The sequence below is a fragment of the Anabrus simplex genome, chromosome 7 (assembly GCF_040414725.1).
Source record: "Anabrus simplex isolate iqAnaSimp1 chromosome 7, ASM4041472v1, whole genome shotgun sequence".
NCBI lineage: Eukaryota > Metazoa > Arthropoda > Insecta > Orthoptera > Tettigoniidae > Anabrus > Anabrus simplex.
In genome coordinates, this window is record NC_090271.1 from 176,787,243 (window position 1) to 176,802,927 (window position 15,685).

Consider the following 15,685-nt stretch of genomic DNA (forward strand, 5'->3'; position numbering starts at 1 on the left):
CTACTGTATAAGAATTTTGCCAATTAGAATGTCTACTGAACGTGTGGATTGATGGGTTCTTACTTACATAGTGCTGTTTACTAGTCGATGTGTACTGTTAGGGAGCACGTCATGCACTGCTCCATGTACGTCTAGCGCTGGTACTTGTGGTTGCGGAGAGGGGAAGTGGAGGAGCAAGAGGGGTAATGATTGGGGAAGGTGAGGTAGAGCGGGGCATGTCTTCTGGAGGTTCCTTGATGTGTATCGGATCCTGTTTCTTAACCATTTTTAAGTAGGTGTTTTTTAAAAATGGGATAACTGTATTAAAGAGAGGATATTAACTCTATCTGTAATTTTATTTAAGTTAACATTTGAGTTAGCTTATTGATCCATACTAATGTAAAATTCTTCCGTTATATTGAGTAGAGGGCCTTTGGGTCATACTTAGAATCTGCATGTCTTTTTCAATATTTGTAAAATTGTGTTTATTGTGCTCTTTATGTTGAGCTATAGACAAAAAGTTATTGTTTTAAGGAGTTAATATGTTCATTGTAACGGATAAGAAAATTTCTTCCAGTATGTTCGACATAGCTAGCCTCACAATTGTCGCATTTCATTCGATACACTCCTGAACAAATGTATCTATTATTAACAGATTTGGCGTTGTGCAAAATGTTGGCACTGCTATTTGTGGTTTTATATGCTATTTTTAGATTACCTTTTTTTAAATATGAATGGAAGATGCTAAAAAATTCCTTCAGGTCACCGGTGGGCCGATCAAAACTAGTTGTATGCCTCTATCTTTTACTTCAATAGGAACACTATGTTGCCATTAGTTATTGGAAATTTGTGTCTGACTCCTTGGCTAAATGGTTAGCATGTTGGTCTTTGGTCACAGGGATCCTGAATTTGATTCCCAGCAGGGTCGGGAATTTTAACAGTCATGGGTTAATTCTGCTGTCACGGGGCCTTTGTGTATTTGTCATCTTCATCGTTATCACAACGCACATGTCACCTATGGGTGTCAAATCAAAAGACCTGCACCTGGCAAGTCAAACATATCCTCGGACACTCCTGGCACTAAAAGCCATACGCCATTTCATTGGAAATTTTAAACTAGGACGTAGTTACTTATTCCACAATTTTGGGAAGTTTGCGCTGACGGATAAAAGTAACAAAGTTTTTATTCTAATCCACCTGTCATATGACAACAAGTATTTCAATTTCATGAAGATCAATATTATCCTGTTTACAAGTACAATTATCAAATTGACAAGATTTTTTAATCTTTATAGACTCTTATCCTTAAGGGATATAAAACTTTCACCAGACCTCATTGCAAAGAAATTTTCAAATTTAGTCCTAAAATTGAATTTCAAGTCTTTCTAAGATGTTTAGACATTCTACTTGTTTTAAGTATTTTAGAACAACTCATTCTACCACAATTTTAATGTGTCTCTCCTACTAAACCCAAGTTATTAAGACATGTCACCAAAGATTCTGGATTTTATGATACTCTAAATAAATAAAAAAAAAGAAAAGGAAAAAACAGGTGGAATAGAATAAAAACTTTATTACAAATACCACATTTCAATACAGATTAAAACATGATATTAGTCACTTGGATAAAAGTAATGTGCTTCAGAACACATGGTGACCCGAACCGCGAGGAACGTGTTAAGATCTTTGCTAAAAGCATAGAACAGTAGGCCTAATATTACTTTTTCACTCAATATTTCATACTTCAAACTGTCATAAACAACTTGTTACAATCATACGAAATTTAGAAATGGACTATTTGCTGTACCGACAATGGAAGTGTGAAGTGGTCGAAATCCCGTGGTTTTGTTTACACCTACTTTATTTTCTGGTTGGAAAGTGTGGTTTTTCTACTTACCTTGTTGGAATAAGTTATAAAGGCTTAAATAACAAATATAAACAGGTCATAAATGAGCAAATAAAAATTATAAATAGTTCATGAATCAGCAAATAAAAATTATAAACAGTACATGAATTAGCAAAGTGCAGGAGTTGCGTACAACAAAAAACACTAAACACAGTATTATACTACGATTGTAATGGCAGCGTCCGGCATCCTGCAATAGAAAAACTATGCTGTAATCGCGTATCTTAAAATTGCACGCAAATACACAGTATAAAATAAAGGTACAATACATTGATGCTCCCTTACCTGTAATCTTATTAGCGTTCATCACTGGCAGAATTGCAGTCCTCCTGGTCGTCACCATCATCGTTCTCCCAGAGCACATTGTCCTTGGTTCCGTCTAGTGAATTAGAGATTGCGCATTTTACCAGTAGGCGTAAATTTGTGCACTTCATCTGCCATCCAAAGTGCGTACAGTTGTTTCACTGCCGCCTTGAAAGGCCGGTTAATGCACACATCAGGTGGTTGGAGAATGGATGTTAGACCTCCTGGAATTATTAACAAGTCCGTTCTACCCCTTGTCAAAACATCGTGAACTTCTTGAGTAGTGTGGCTGCGAAAACTATCTAAAACAAGCATATTTCTGAGATTTAGTAACGCTCCAGGGCACCGTTGCCAAACATGCCTGCTAGTAGGCTATTATCCATCTACCCTTTGGGTTGTCTTTCATGTTTATGTTTGGAATTGTTTTGTATTTAAATATGACATATGGGAGCAGTTTTCTTCCATCTGCGGTTACACAAAACTTAACTATACACCTTTGCTTCTCATTCCCACCAGTTTTGATCATAACATTGGGTGCAACTTTTTTTAGTGTACAGTATAATCAAGTGATATTTCGAAGAAAATTAGTATCTGGTCCACTTTGCCTATTTGTAAAAGTTTATAAGAGCTTCTCTTGCGTAATTGATCACATGTGTGGAAATTCACAATTTTATCTTCATAATCTATTGGAAGATGCTGCGCGAAGGTAGTTTTTCTTCGAAAACTATAGCCATAACAAACATAAAATCGTGAAAGTGATTCATGACTAGCTTTGAATCCCGTAACACCTCGTTCTTTTGCAGTCAATAGGGTTTTAAGTGTGCACATTTCACACATAACAATCAATCAATCAATCAATCAGTACTGATCTGCATTTAGGGCAGTCGCCCAGGTGGCAGATTCCCTATTTGTTGTTTTCCTAGCCTTTTCCTAAATGATTTCAAAGAAATTGGAAATTTATTGAACATCCCTCTTGGTAAGTTATTCCAATCCCTAACTCCCCTTCCTATAAATGAATATTTGCCCCAGTTTGTCCTCTTGAATTCCAACTTTATCTTCATATTGTGATCTTTCCTACTTTTATAAACGCCATTCAAACTTATTCGTCTACTAATGTCATTCCACGCCATCTCTCCGCTGACAGCCCGGAACATACCACTTACATGTCATAAACCTCATTTTAGGTCCGTATTGAAAAATTTCTAACAGTTCAACAACAATAAAGGTGTTTCAATTTATTCCACCTATTCAATACTTATATTTTCACTTATAGTTGTTACATAATTAAATTCTTAGTTACATGGGACATGTTTCGCCCTCAATTAAGGGCATCTTCAGCCTAAATACAATAATCAAAAATACAACTAAATTAAAAGTGGAAGTTATATACAATCATCAAAAATACAACTAAAATAAAAAGTGGAAGTTAAAAGTTTAGTCTGTTATTAAAATTCGGAACAATAAAAATGTGAAAAATGATAAAATAAAAAGATGCTAATGGAAAACTGTCTTATGATTAAACTATAATCTTGTCGGAGACTAAAACTTCTATTAATTCTAATTAAAACAGTTCATATAAAATATTGGAAAATCAAAGTGTTAGTAATAAAAAGCCAACGACATGAGGGCGAGTACACAAGCATAAACTTGATTGTCATGAATACAATCTTTTCAAGGCAAGGATTCAGCCATTTTATTATCTACCGGTGCTAACGGCCTCTTACAATTTTTCAATAGACGCTTCTGCCTTACTTGCTACGAATTTCATCAGCGGCCTTGAAAAGATTGTATTCATGACAATCAAGTTTATGCTTGTGTACTCGCCCTCATGTCGTTGGCTTTTTATTACTACCACTTTGATTTTCCAATATTTTATATGAACTGTTTTAATTAGAATTTTAATAGAAGTTTTAGTCTCCGACAAGATTATAGTTTAATCATAAGACAGTTTTCCATTAGCATCTTTTTATTTTATCATTTTTCACATTTTTATTGTTCCGAATTTTAATAACAGACTAAACTTTTAACTTCCACTTTTTATTTTAGTTGTATTTTTGATGATTGTATTTAACTTCCACTTTTAATTTAGTTGTATTTTTGATTATTGTATTTAGGCTGAAGATGCCCTTAATTGAGGGCGAAACATGTCCCATGTAACTAAGAATTTAATTATGTAACAACTATAAGTGAAAATATAAGTATTGAATAGGTGGAATAAATTGAAACACCTTTATTGTTGTTGAACTGTTACATACCACTTAGTCGAGCAGCTCTTCTTCTTTCTCTCAATTCTTCCCAACCCAAACATTGCAACATTTTTGTAACGCTACTCTTTTGTCGGAAATCGCCCAGAACAAATCGAGCTGCTTTTCTTTGGATTTTTTCCAGTTCTTGAATCAGGTAATCCTGGTGAGGGTCCCATACACTGGAACCATACTCTAGTTGGGGTCTTACCAGAGACTTATATGCCCTCTCCTTTACATCCTTACTACAACCCCTAAACACCCTCATAACCATGTGCAGAGATCTGTACCCTTTATTTACAATCCCATTTATGTGATTACCCCAATGAAGATCTTTCCTTATATTAACACCTAGATACTTACAATGATCCCCAAAAGGAACTTTCACCCCATCAACGCAGTAATTAAAACTGAGAGGACTTTTCCTACTTGTAAAACTCACAACCTGACTTTTAACCCCGTTTATCAACATACCATTGCCTGCTGTCCATCTCACAACATTTTCGAGGTCACGTTGCAGTTGCTCACAATCTTGTAACTTATTTATCACTCTATAGAGAATAACATCATCCGCAAAAAGCCTTACCTCCGATTCCACTCCTTTACTCATATCATTTATATATATAAGAAAACATAAAGGTCCGATAATACTGCCTTGAGGAATTCCCCTCTTAATTATTACAGGGTCAGATAAAGCTTCACCTACTCTAATTCTCTGAGATCTATTTTCTAGAAATATAGCAACCCATTCAGTCACTCTTTTGTCTAGTCCAATTGCACTCATTTTTGCCAGTAGTCTCCCATGATCCACCCTATCAAATGCTTTAGACAGGTCAATCGCGATACAGTCCATTTGACCTCCTGAATCCAAGATATCTGCTATATCTTGCTGGAATCCTACAAGTTGAGCTTCAGTGGAATAACCTTTCCTAAAACCGAATTGCCTTCTATCGAACCAGTTATTAATTTCACAAACATGTCTAATATAATCAGAAAGAATGCCTTCCCAAAGCTTACATACAATGCATGTCAAACTTACTGGCCTGTAATTTTCAGCTTTATGTCTATCACCCTTTCCTTTATACATAGGGGCAACTATAGCAACTCTCCATTCATCTGGTATAGCTCCTCCGACCAAACAATAATCAAATAAGTACTTCAGATATGGTACTATATCCTAACCCATTGTCTTTAGTATATCCCCAGAAATCTGATCAATTCCAGTCGCTTTTCTAGTTTTTAACTTTTGTATCTTATTGTAAATGTCATTGTTATCATATGTAAATTTTATTTCTTCTTTGGCCTTAGTCTCCTCCTCTATCTCGACATTATCCTTGTAACCAACAATCTTTACATACTGCTGACTGAATACTTCTGCCTTTTGAAGATCCTCACATACACACTCCCCTTGTTCATTAATTATTCCTGGAATGTCCTTCTTGGAACCTGTTTCTGCCTTAAAATACCTATACATACCCTTCCATTTTTCACTAAAATTCGTATGACTGCCAATTATGCTTGCCATCATATTATCCTTAGCTGCCTTCTTTGCTTGATTCAATTTTCTAGTAAGTTCCTTCAATTTCTCCTTACTTCCACAGCCATTTCTGACTCTATTTCTTTCCAGTCTGCACCTCCTTCTTAGTCTCTTTACTTCTCTATTATAATACGGTGGGTCTTTACTATTCCTTACCACCCTTAATGGTACAAACCTGTTTTCGCATTCCTCAACAATTTCTTTAAACCCATCCCAGAGTCTGTTTACATTTATTTTTAACTACCACAAAAACAGGTTCATGATCACTAATACCATCTATTACTTCAGTTTCCCTATAGAGCTCATCTGGTTTTATCAGCACGACATCCAGGATATTTTTCCCTCTGGTTGGTTCCATCACTTTCTGAATCAGCTGTCCTTCCCATATTAACTTATTTGCCATTTGTTGGTCATGCTTTCTGTCGTTCACATTTCCTTCCCAATTGACATCTGGCAAATTCAGATCTCCCGCTACAATCACATTTCTTTCCATGTCGTTTCCCACATAGCTGACTATCCTATCAAATAATTCTGAATCCGCGTCAGTGCTACCCTTTCCCGATCTGTACACTCCAAATATATCAAGTTGCCTATTATCTTTAGAAATGAGCCTTACACCTAGAATTTCATGTGTCTCATCTTTAACTTTTTCGTAGCTTACAAATTCTTCTTTCACCAGAATGAACACTCCGCCTCCCACCCTTCCTATCCTATCTCTACGATACACACTCCAGTGCCGTGGGAAAATTTCTGCATCCATTATATCATTTCTCAGCCATGATTCAACACCTATTACAATATCTGGTGAATATATATCTATTAAATTACTTACAATACTTCTACAGTTCAACACTAACAATTTTATGTCATCCCTACTTGATTTCCAGTTCCCTGTTCCCGTATCACCGCTCCCTAGGCCATCCCGTTTCCCTGAATGTACCTCCCTATTACCCTTCCAAACAAATTTCCTAACTTATACGTACCACTGCGGTTTAAATGAAGGCCATCTGAGCGCAGATCCCTATCTCCTACCCACCCATTTGGATCTAGAAATTTCACTCCCAGTTTCCCACATACCCACTCCATAGTCTCATTTAAATCCCCAATCACCCTCCAGTCAGTATCCCTTCTACACAGTATTCCACTAATAACAATCTCCGCTTTCTTAAACTTCACCCGTGCTGCATTTACCAGATCCCACACATCTCCAACTATGTTGGTACTTATATCAGCTTGCCTTACGTTGTTGGTACCAACGTGAAACACTACCACCTTCTCCTTCCCCTCCTCCCTCTCTTCTACTTTCCTCAACATCTGCCTCAACCTAATTCCTGGATAACACTCTACCCTGGTACCCTTTCCTCCACACACTTTCCCCACGTGTCTAACGATGGAATCTCCCATGACCAGAGCCACAACCCTACCCACCTCGTTTGATCCCCTCCCCTCCTTATCAGCCCTATCTTTCCTGATAACTGCAGAAGCTATTTCCTCCTCCCTTTTCTCCTTCCCATGACCCTGTTCCACCTGTCTTTTCCTATCATCTACTCTACATTTTCCTTTCCTACCTTTTCCCTTCCTCCTACTCCCACACATCTCAGCAACAGTTCCCTGTCCCTCATCTTCCCTCTGTTGTTTTACCTGTAGTGACTCGTACCGATTTTGCACAGACACCTGTCCTGAATTCTGATCCTGAATAGAGCTCTTAGCCTGCAATCTCCTTCCCCTTAGAACATTAGACCACCTGTCTTCTACAACTCCTCCCTTTCCTTCCCCTCCCTCTTGTACACCTACTGTAACCTGTACGTTGTTTGAGGGAGTCCTATCTTCCCTCCTGTCTTCTGTGAGAATCCTAATTATCTCCCTCAAACTTTCCAACTCCTCCCTCATACCCCTCAATGCCTCGCCACACCCACAGAAACTACACTCGCGCTCCTTAGCCATTCTTTACGGGGGGAAAATGAAATTAAAAATAAAATAACTTATTTGCAAAAAATAAATGAACGGAGGGATATATTGTCTGGGATAGTACACAACAATAAGGTAATTAATATACGACTACACTACAATACTACTTAGTCGTGCTCTATTTTTTTTATCCTACAACCCCTGACAGGATAAAAACTGCTGTTAATTACTGAATATTGAAAGTAATAGCCTACACAAGAACTACACAATTCCAAACTGCAATTAAGCCTATTCTAATTACAACAGTATTTTAGTACGAGTTTCTACGGATACCTCTACTACACCAGTACTACACAAATATTTTACAATAATAAAATAATCACACTAAATTCTAATAGGATATTACTCGTATACTACTGTACAGTACACTACAGTAATGTTAAACTACTTTCAGACGTATCCTAATTACGGAACCGTACCGTATGTCACTAAACTAAGCACAACAGAAATGAAATTTGCAAGAACTACTGTACTCAAAGATTACCAACGAAGCTAAATGCTTAGACAAATTATTATTAGTATTACGGTCTAATAGATACACACGAAAAATAACACACGAATATAGCAGGCAAGATACGGCACTATCTAAATGTACTGTATCTATACTACAATGTATCTACACTACACTACCCTGCGTTTGGTTAAATGCTTAAGTATCGAAAAGATTGCCGTACACGAAGAAAAACACGAATATAACTGGCAAGATACTATCTAATATATTATACCTTATCTTCACTACAATTCTACTGAAATGTGGGTATGTGATTATTACAGCTGGTGGATTACTATTATTTTCCCTACTCCACGGGACGGAAAATAAAAGTGTCCTTAATTAGGCCTACTGAAAAATACGAGGTTGTCTACAGTAATTTCTCAAATATTTCTATAAAAACTACTACTACTACTACTACTACTACTACTACTACTCCAGGGACTTGAACTGCAATTACTGGGATATATGAACTTTATTATTATTAGCTAACCGCTCATAGATATTGAAAGATCGAGGGAGCGAAATATAAATTACGGATACTTTAACTACCTACTTAGAAGTACCAACGGCACATCCAAATTGTCTCTTACCTCTAATATATGCACATAATCTTGCTTCAATCTCAGGAAACTTTGCTTTCTGTCCACGAAATGCCCAGCGATTACTACTACTTTGCTGAAGCCTTTTTTTTTTTTTGCCAGTCACAAATACAGCTCTCGTTGACATCGTATTTTCTTCCTGTGCACGATTACCAATTTCTTCTGCGTCTTCTATAATTTGCAGCTTTTCTTTGGCCATGATAGCCCTATAGTGTATACTTTTAGTTGCCATCTCGAACATGATTTACTTCAACTTATGTGCACAAAAGAATGACTCTGTGGCCCACTCAGAATTGTCAACTGTGTGTGGCATAGCCCCGTCAGATGAATCTTTTAAATCCCGCTAGAATTTCAAACTACTATATTTATTGGAAAAGGGGCATGCTTGAACATACACAATCACGTATTGAATGACATGGCGACCAATATATCACAGTTTACATTAATTTTCAAATGAGATAACATGAAAAATAGGGCATTCCACCATTTCCAAATGCTTTGGCATTCTAGATGGCATGGCCTGGAGGGTAAGAGCCGGCTGGCGGCATACCAGACGGAAAGTGCTGTCATCACCCTTCGACAGGTCACTGAGACTGGGAGCATATATTATGCTTCTGACTGAGACATAGCAGCTCCCCTGTCATCTGATGTAGAGCCACAAAAAGTGAGACAGACGATTGCAGCGGAAAGACTCCAATTTCCTAATTTTCTGTTTTTAGCAAAATGAGAAATAAAGCCACGATTTGGCTCAATTTGATGAGAAGAAGAGATAGAATGATAGGACACATCTTAAGACATCCAGGACTTGTTCACCACACCATTAGTTTAGTATCTCATGCCTGCAAAATTTTAACACGTATTATTTACAGAAGAATGGAAAAACAAGTTGAAGCTGAGTTGGGAGAAAATCACTGTGGCTTCAGAAGAAATGTAGGAACATGTGAAGCAATCCTGACTTTACGTCTGATCGTAGAGGATCGAATCAAGAAGGACAAGCCCACGTACATGGCATTCGTAGATCTAGAAGAGGCATTCGATAATGTTGATTGGACCAAGCTATTTATGATTCTGAAGATGATAGAGATCAGATACCGAGAACGAAGAATTATCTACAATCTGTATAAAAATCAGTCTGCAGTGATAAGAATCGAGGGCTTTGAAAAAGAAGCAGCAATCCAGAAAGGAGTGAGGCAAGGCTGCAGTTTGTCCCCTCTCCTTTTCAATGTTTACATAGAACAGGCAGTAAAGGAAATCAAAGAGAAATTTGGAAAGGGAATCACAGTCCAAGGAGAGGAAATCAAAACCTTGAGATTTGCCGATGATATTGTTATTTTATCTGAGACTGCAGAAGATCTCGAGAAGTTGCTGAATTGTATGGATGAAGTCTTGGGTAAGGAGTACAAGATGAAAATAAATAAGTCCAAAACAAAAGTAATGGAGTACAGTCGAATGAAGGCAGGTGATGTAGGAAATATTAGATTAGGAAACGAAGTCTTAAAGGAAGTAGATGAATATTGTTACTTGGGTAGTAAAATAACTAACGATGGCAGAAGTAAGGAGGACATAAAATGCAGACTAGCACAAGCAAGGAAGAGCTTTCTTAAGAAAAGAAATTTGCTCACTTCAAACATTGATATCAGAATTAGAAAGATGTTTTTGAAGACTTTCGTGTGGAGCATGGCATTGTATGGAAGTGAAACCTGGACGATAACTAGCTCAGAAAGAAAGAGAATAGAAGCTTTTGAAATGTGGTGTTACAGAAGAATGCTGAAGGTGAGATGGATAGATCGAATCACGAATGAAGAGATACTGAATCGAATTGGTGAGAGGAGATCGATTTGGCTCAATTTGACGAGAAGAAGAGATAGAATGATAGGACACATCTTAAGACACCCAGGACTTGTTCAGTTGGTTTTTGAAGGAAGTGTAGGTGGTAAGAACGGTAGGGGTAGACCAAGGTATGAATATGACAAGCAGATTAGAGCAGATGTAGGATGCAATAGTTACGTAGAAATGAAAAGTTTACCACAGGATAGGGTGGCATTGAGAGCTGCATCAACCCAGTCTATGGACTGATGACTCAAACACACAATGCATCATTATGCAGACTTTTTACTTTTATTAGCATTAAAATATAGTCTTGCTTACTAATACATATTTAGGGTTGTCAGTACTATACTCATAAATATACAGTAAAACCTCTATAATCGAAATTGGTTAATTCAAAATCTTGCCTAATTCGAAGCAGCTCTCATTCCCGGAAACGAGGTATGGTTTTGCATGTTATTTAAATTGTTTAATTCAAAGGGCGTCGGGCACTTTCTGTGTAAGTATAAGGCATCTAAAAATGCAAACAGTACAGCAATCCAGAAGATAAAGCATTTGCACAGGGGAGCCAGTATAATTTGTCCTCGTCTTGGAATCATGGTTTTTTTTTCCTTTCTTTGCGTCAGGTTATATTTGCCATTGTTTTATCCAAGTACATTATTTGAATAATGTAAATGTACCTTGTTGGATACATTTCTGAAATAGTGTTTTCCATGGCATTTGAAAAGTTTAAACTGAGAATGCATTAATGGGTCTTAGAAGTGCCATGGTGGGAAATCATACAAGTATAGTCACTGTACAGTACTGTTGTTGTATTGCGGACAGAAGCGAGGGACTTTCTCCCCTCGTCATAGGAAAGTTCGATAAGCCGTGATTTTTAAGGGCATCGGGTACTTTCCGTGCAAGTACAAGGCATCTAAAATGCTTATAGTACACTAATCCAATGAATAAAGCACTTGCACAGGGAAGCCGGTATAGAGTTCTCCTCGTCTTTGAATCATGTTTTCTTTCTTTTGATTTCATTGCGTGAGGTTATGTTTGCCAGTGGGTTATCCAAGTGCATTATTTGAATACTGAAATTGCACCTTGTTAAATACATTTTGGAAATAGTTTTTTCCATGGCATTGAGAGGTTTAAACTCTGACTGAATGTTAATTGCATGCAGAAACGGGTCTTAGAATATATTGTGATGCCGCAAAGGATGGCATTTCCGAATTACGTGTTGGCAGTTTCGAAATCATGGAATTTGAAGTCCGATTTTTGCGTCCCAACGATTTTGAATTAACGAGGTTTTACTGTAATCTTATTTCATAGCAACAATATTTCTGGCTAGATTCCAGCTGTTCATAAGTTGGAACCCGCCAGAAAATCCACTAACCACTGTCGTCGATTTTCACCCTCTAACTTAACATTAAAAGCATCCAGATCTAGTGGGAAAACTGCTGAATTGGCAGCACTGGACCCACCTACAACTACACAAGTTTCCCATCACAGCAACCCCGTTCGGATTCGTATGTATTCGTAATAGTTCGTAAATTTACTTCCTTTCAGTTGCTAGGCATTTATCTCCTCGCTGGCGGTGAACTAATGCCAGCATCGAAAATTAGAAAGAAACCTGGACTGGGACATGGTGTTGGAGGAGGAGTGGTGGGAAGACCAAAGAAAGTGGAGAGGAACCATATTTGCCCCTTCCTGACTACAGCTGGATAAAGGGAAATGATGGTGATGAGTTTCTTCCATTTTCCTGTATTAAACTGCTAGGTACTTGCTCTCCTCCTTCCTCAGTTGTTCCCCACCAATTGTTACTCCAGTTATGTCTATCCTCCATGTTTGTAAGCACCATGCCATTCTTCTTTATATTATATTTCATACAGTAACCTTGTACTATTTCATCCCATGCATCCAACTGCTTCTGAACTTCCTTCTCCTTATTTTCCCACACTGTCAAATCATCTGCAGACACTATTGCTTTCATCATTTCTTCACCAATTTTCTCTGCCACTGTTGTCATTATACCATCTCCTTTACTTTTGCGTTCACTGTCGCCTTTATTTACAGCTTTTATGTCTCCAGAGCGATTAACGCTCATATTGATGATTTTGTTTGCAACTTTAGCTTTGATTTGTATTAATGGTGTCAATGTATTGTCATCGACATCAGGTTGTATAGTAGTTGTGTATTTTAAAATAATCATCTCATTGTGTGGGTGTGTTTTTTTATTATTATATAGCCCTTCTACCTTACAGGATTGGGGTTGAAAGTGGAAAAGAGTTGGCTGAAGAAGATGAGGAAAGACAATGCCAGACATACCCTGGATCTCTGCAGGTCTGTGGTTCAGACTGTAGAAGCGGAGGCCTTCTGAGCCCAAGTTGATGGGTTCTATCCAGTCTGGTGGCACATTGAAGGTGCACAGATTTGCCAGCCTTGTGTCATTAGATTTGCTGGCACATAAAAGAACTCCTGTGGGACAACATTCTGCCACCTGATTGTCTCCGAAAACTGTAAAACTAGTTGGTGGGATGTAAAATCAAGAACATTATTATTCTTATTACTACCATCCCTGCTTGCTTGATGGCTGTGATAGCTGTGTGGCTTCTCACAGAGGTAGATAATATTGGTGATGTGTGATTATTGTTTTAAGAGGAAGTACAACTGAGTAACCATCCTCTCTTAACACTAATCGGAGGGAAAATGGAAGTGATCCAACAATTGAAGAATGAAGGTATCGACTAAAGAGAGGGAAGAACCGCAAAGATCGTGAGAATGAAAGACTCCCAAGACCTTGCAAACCTAATACCATTGGGGTCAGAAAAGGCTAAGAGAAGATAGGGAAGATGAAAATGGAGAGTCTGGTACAAATAAATGGAACTAATGCCAGATTCAGCTAGAGGCCGGATGGTCACCAACCCAAGCTCCCAAGATGAAAGTTCCTTGCGTTTCCCCTTTCAGTTGCCTTTTGCTATGTGCAGAGGATACTGAGGAAGTGTTTTCTTGCCCCACCCACAGAGGCATCTCACCAAGGCAGACATTCATTGTACATAAATTTGGAGGCCCTGCTGCTATGATCACGATGTCAACCGTCATAAAACTACAAGCTTGCTTGCTTCTTTGGTTTCCTGCCAGTAATAAGTAATATTGTTTGACATTACAAGTCAACCGAGATCAATTTCGTCTCTGATCTAAGAACAAACGGTTTATACAATTGGCCCTACATGACTCAAAGTTGGTACAGAGCAGTGAGAGTTCAGTTGGCGCGGCAATAGGCCAACTGCGCAGCGCCGATTAGAAGATACGCTGGTTTCTTCTCTCAAAAACACTCAGTTCTTTCACTGAAATATATTTTGAGCGGATGCTTTATATGAATGTTAAAGAATTCTCTTCCGATAACTGCTATAAGTTCTGTATGTTTGAGTTATCAGACCAGAGTCTTGTTGGATCCTCAACTACACAAGTTGAGGTTATAAGGAAACTTCAGAAACCATTATGGCTGGCTGGCTGGCTGGCTTGCTTGCTTGCTTGCTTGCTTGCTTGCTTGCTTGCTTGCTTGCTTGCTTGCTTGCTTGCTTGCTTGCTTGCTTGCTTGCTTGCTTGCTTGCTTGCTTGCTTGCTTGCTTGCTTGCTTGCTTGCTTGCTTGCTTGCTTGCTTGCTTGCTTGCTTGCTTGCTTGCTTGCTTGCTTGCTTGCTTGCTTGCTTGCTTGCTTGCTTGCTTGCTTGCTTGCTTGCTTGCTTGCTTGCTTGCTTGCTTGCTTGCTTGCTTGCTTGCTTGCTTGCTTGCTTGCTTGCTTGCTTGCTTGCTTGCTTGCTTGCTTGCTTGCTTGCTTGCTTGCTTGCTTGCTTGCTTGCTTGCTTGCTTGCTTGCTTGCTTGCTTGCTTGCTTGCTTGCTTGCTTGCTTGCTTGCTTGCTTGCTTGCTTGCTTGCTTGCTTGCTTGCTTGCTTGCTTGCTTGCTTGCTTGCTTGCTTGCTTGCTTGCTTGCTTGCTTGCTTGCTTGCTTGCTTGCTTGCTTGCTTGCTTGCTTGCTTGCTTGCTTGCTTGCTTGCTTGCTTGCTTGCTTGCTTGCTTGCTTGCTTGCTTGCTTGCTTGCTTGCTTGCTTGCTTGCTTGCTTGCTTGCTTGCTTGCTTGCTTGCTTGCTTGCTTGCTTGCTTGCTTGCTTGCTTGCTTGCTTGCTTGCTTGCTTGCTTGCTTGCTTGCTTGCTTGCTTGCTTGCTTGCTTGCTTGCTTGCTTGCTTGCTTGCTTGCTTGCTTGCTTGCTTGCTTGCTTGCTTGCTTGCTTGCTTGCTTGCTTGCTTGCTTGCTTGCTTGCTTGCTTGCTTGCTTGCTTGCTTGCTTGCTTGCTTGCTTGCTTGCTTGCTTGCTTGCTTGCTTGCTTGCTTGCTTGCTTGCTTGCTTGCTTGCTTGCTTGCTTGCTTGCTTGCTTGCTTGCTTGCTTGCTTGCTTGCTTGCTTGCTTGCTTGCTTGCTTGCTTGCTTGCTTGCTTGCTTGCTTGCTTGCTTGCTTGCTTGCTTGCTTGCTTGCTTGCTTGCTTGCTTGCTTGCTTGCTTGCTTGCTTGCTTGCTTGCTTGCTTGCTTGCTTGCTTGCTTGCTTGCTTGCTTGCTTGCTTGCTTGCTTGCTTGCTTGCTTGCTTGCTTGCTTGCTTGCTTGCTTGCTTGCTTGCTTGCTTGCTTGCTTGCTTGCTTGCTTGCTTGCTTGCTTGCTTGCTTGCTTGCTTGCTTGCTTGCTTGCTTGCTTGCTTGCTTGCTTGCTTGCTTGCTTGCTTGCTTGCTTGCTTGCTTGCTTGCTTGCTTGCTTGCTTGCTTGCTTGCTTGCTTGCTTGCTTGCTTGCTTGCTT

The 15,685-nt window shown here is 38.9% G+C and overlaps 1 protein-coding gene across 3 annotated transcripts in view; it reads left to right on the top strand.

Annotated features, from left to right (window-relative positions):
• Positions 1 to 15,685, top strand: part of LOC136877439 (AKT-interacting protein) — a 130,081-nt gene that overhangs the window by 88,871 nt on the left and 25,525 nt on the right. Inside the window, exon 7 of one of the 3 annotated variants that reach the window (XM_067151481.2) lies at positions 13,102 to 13,165. The exons of the other annotated variants lie outside the window; for them this stretch is intronic. Coding sequence (XP_067007582.2) covers positions 13,102 to 13,113 — 12 coding nt within the window. The 3' untranslated portion in view covers positions 13,114 to 13,165. Of the gene's footprint in view, positions 1 to 13,101; positions 13,166 to 15,685 lie in introns of those variants that run through there. 3 annotated transcript variants of the gene reach the window in all.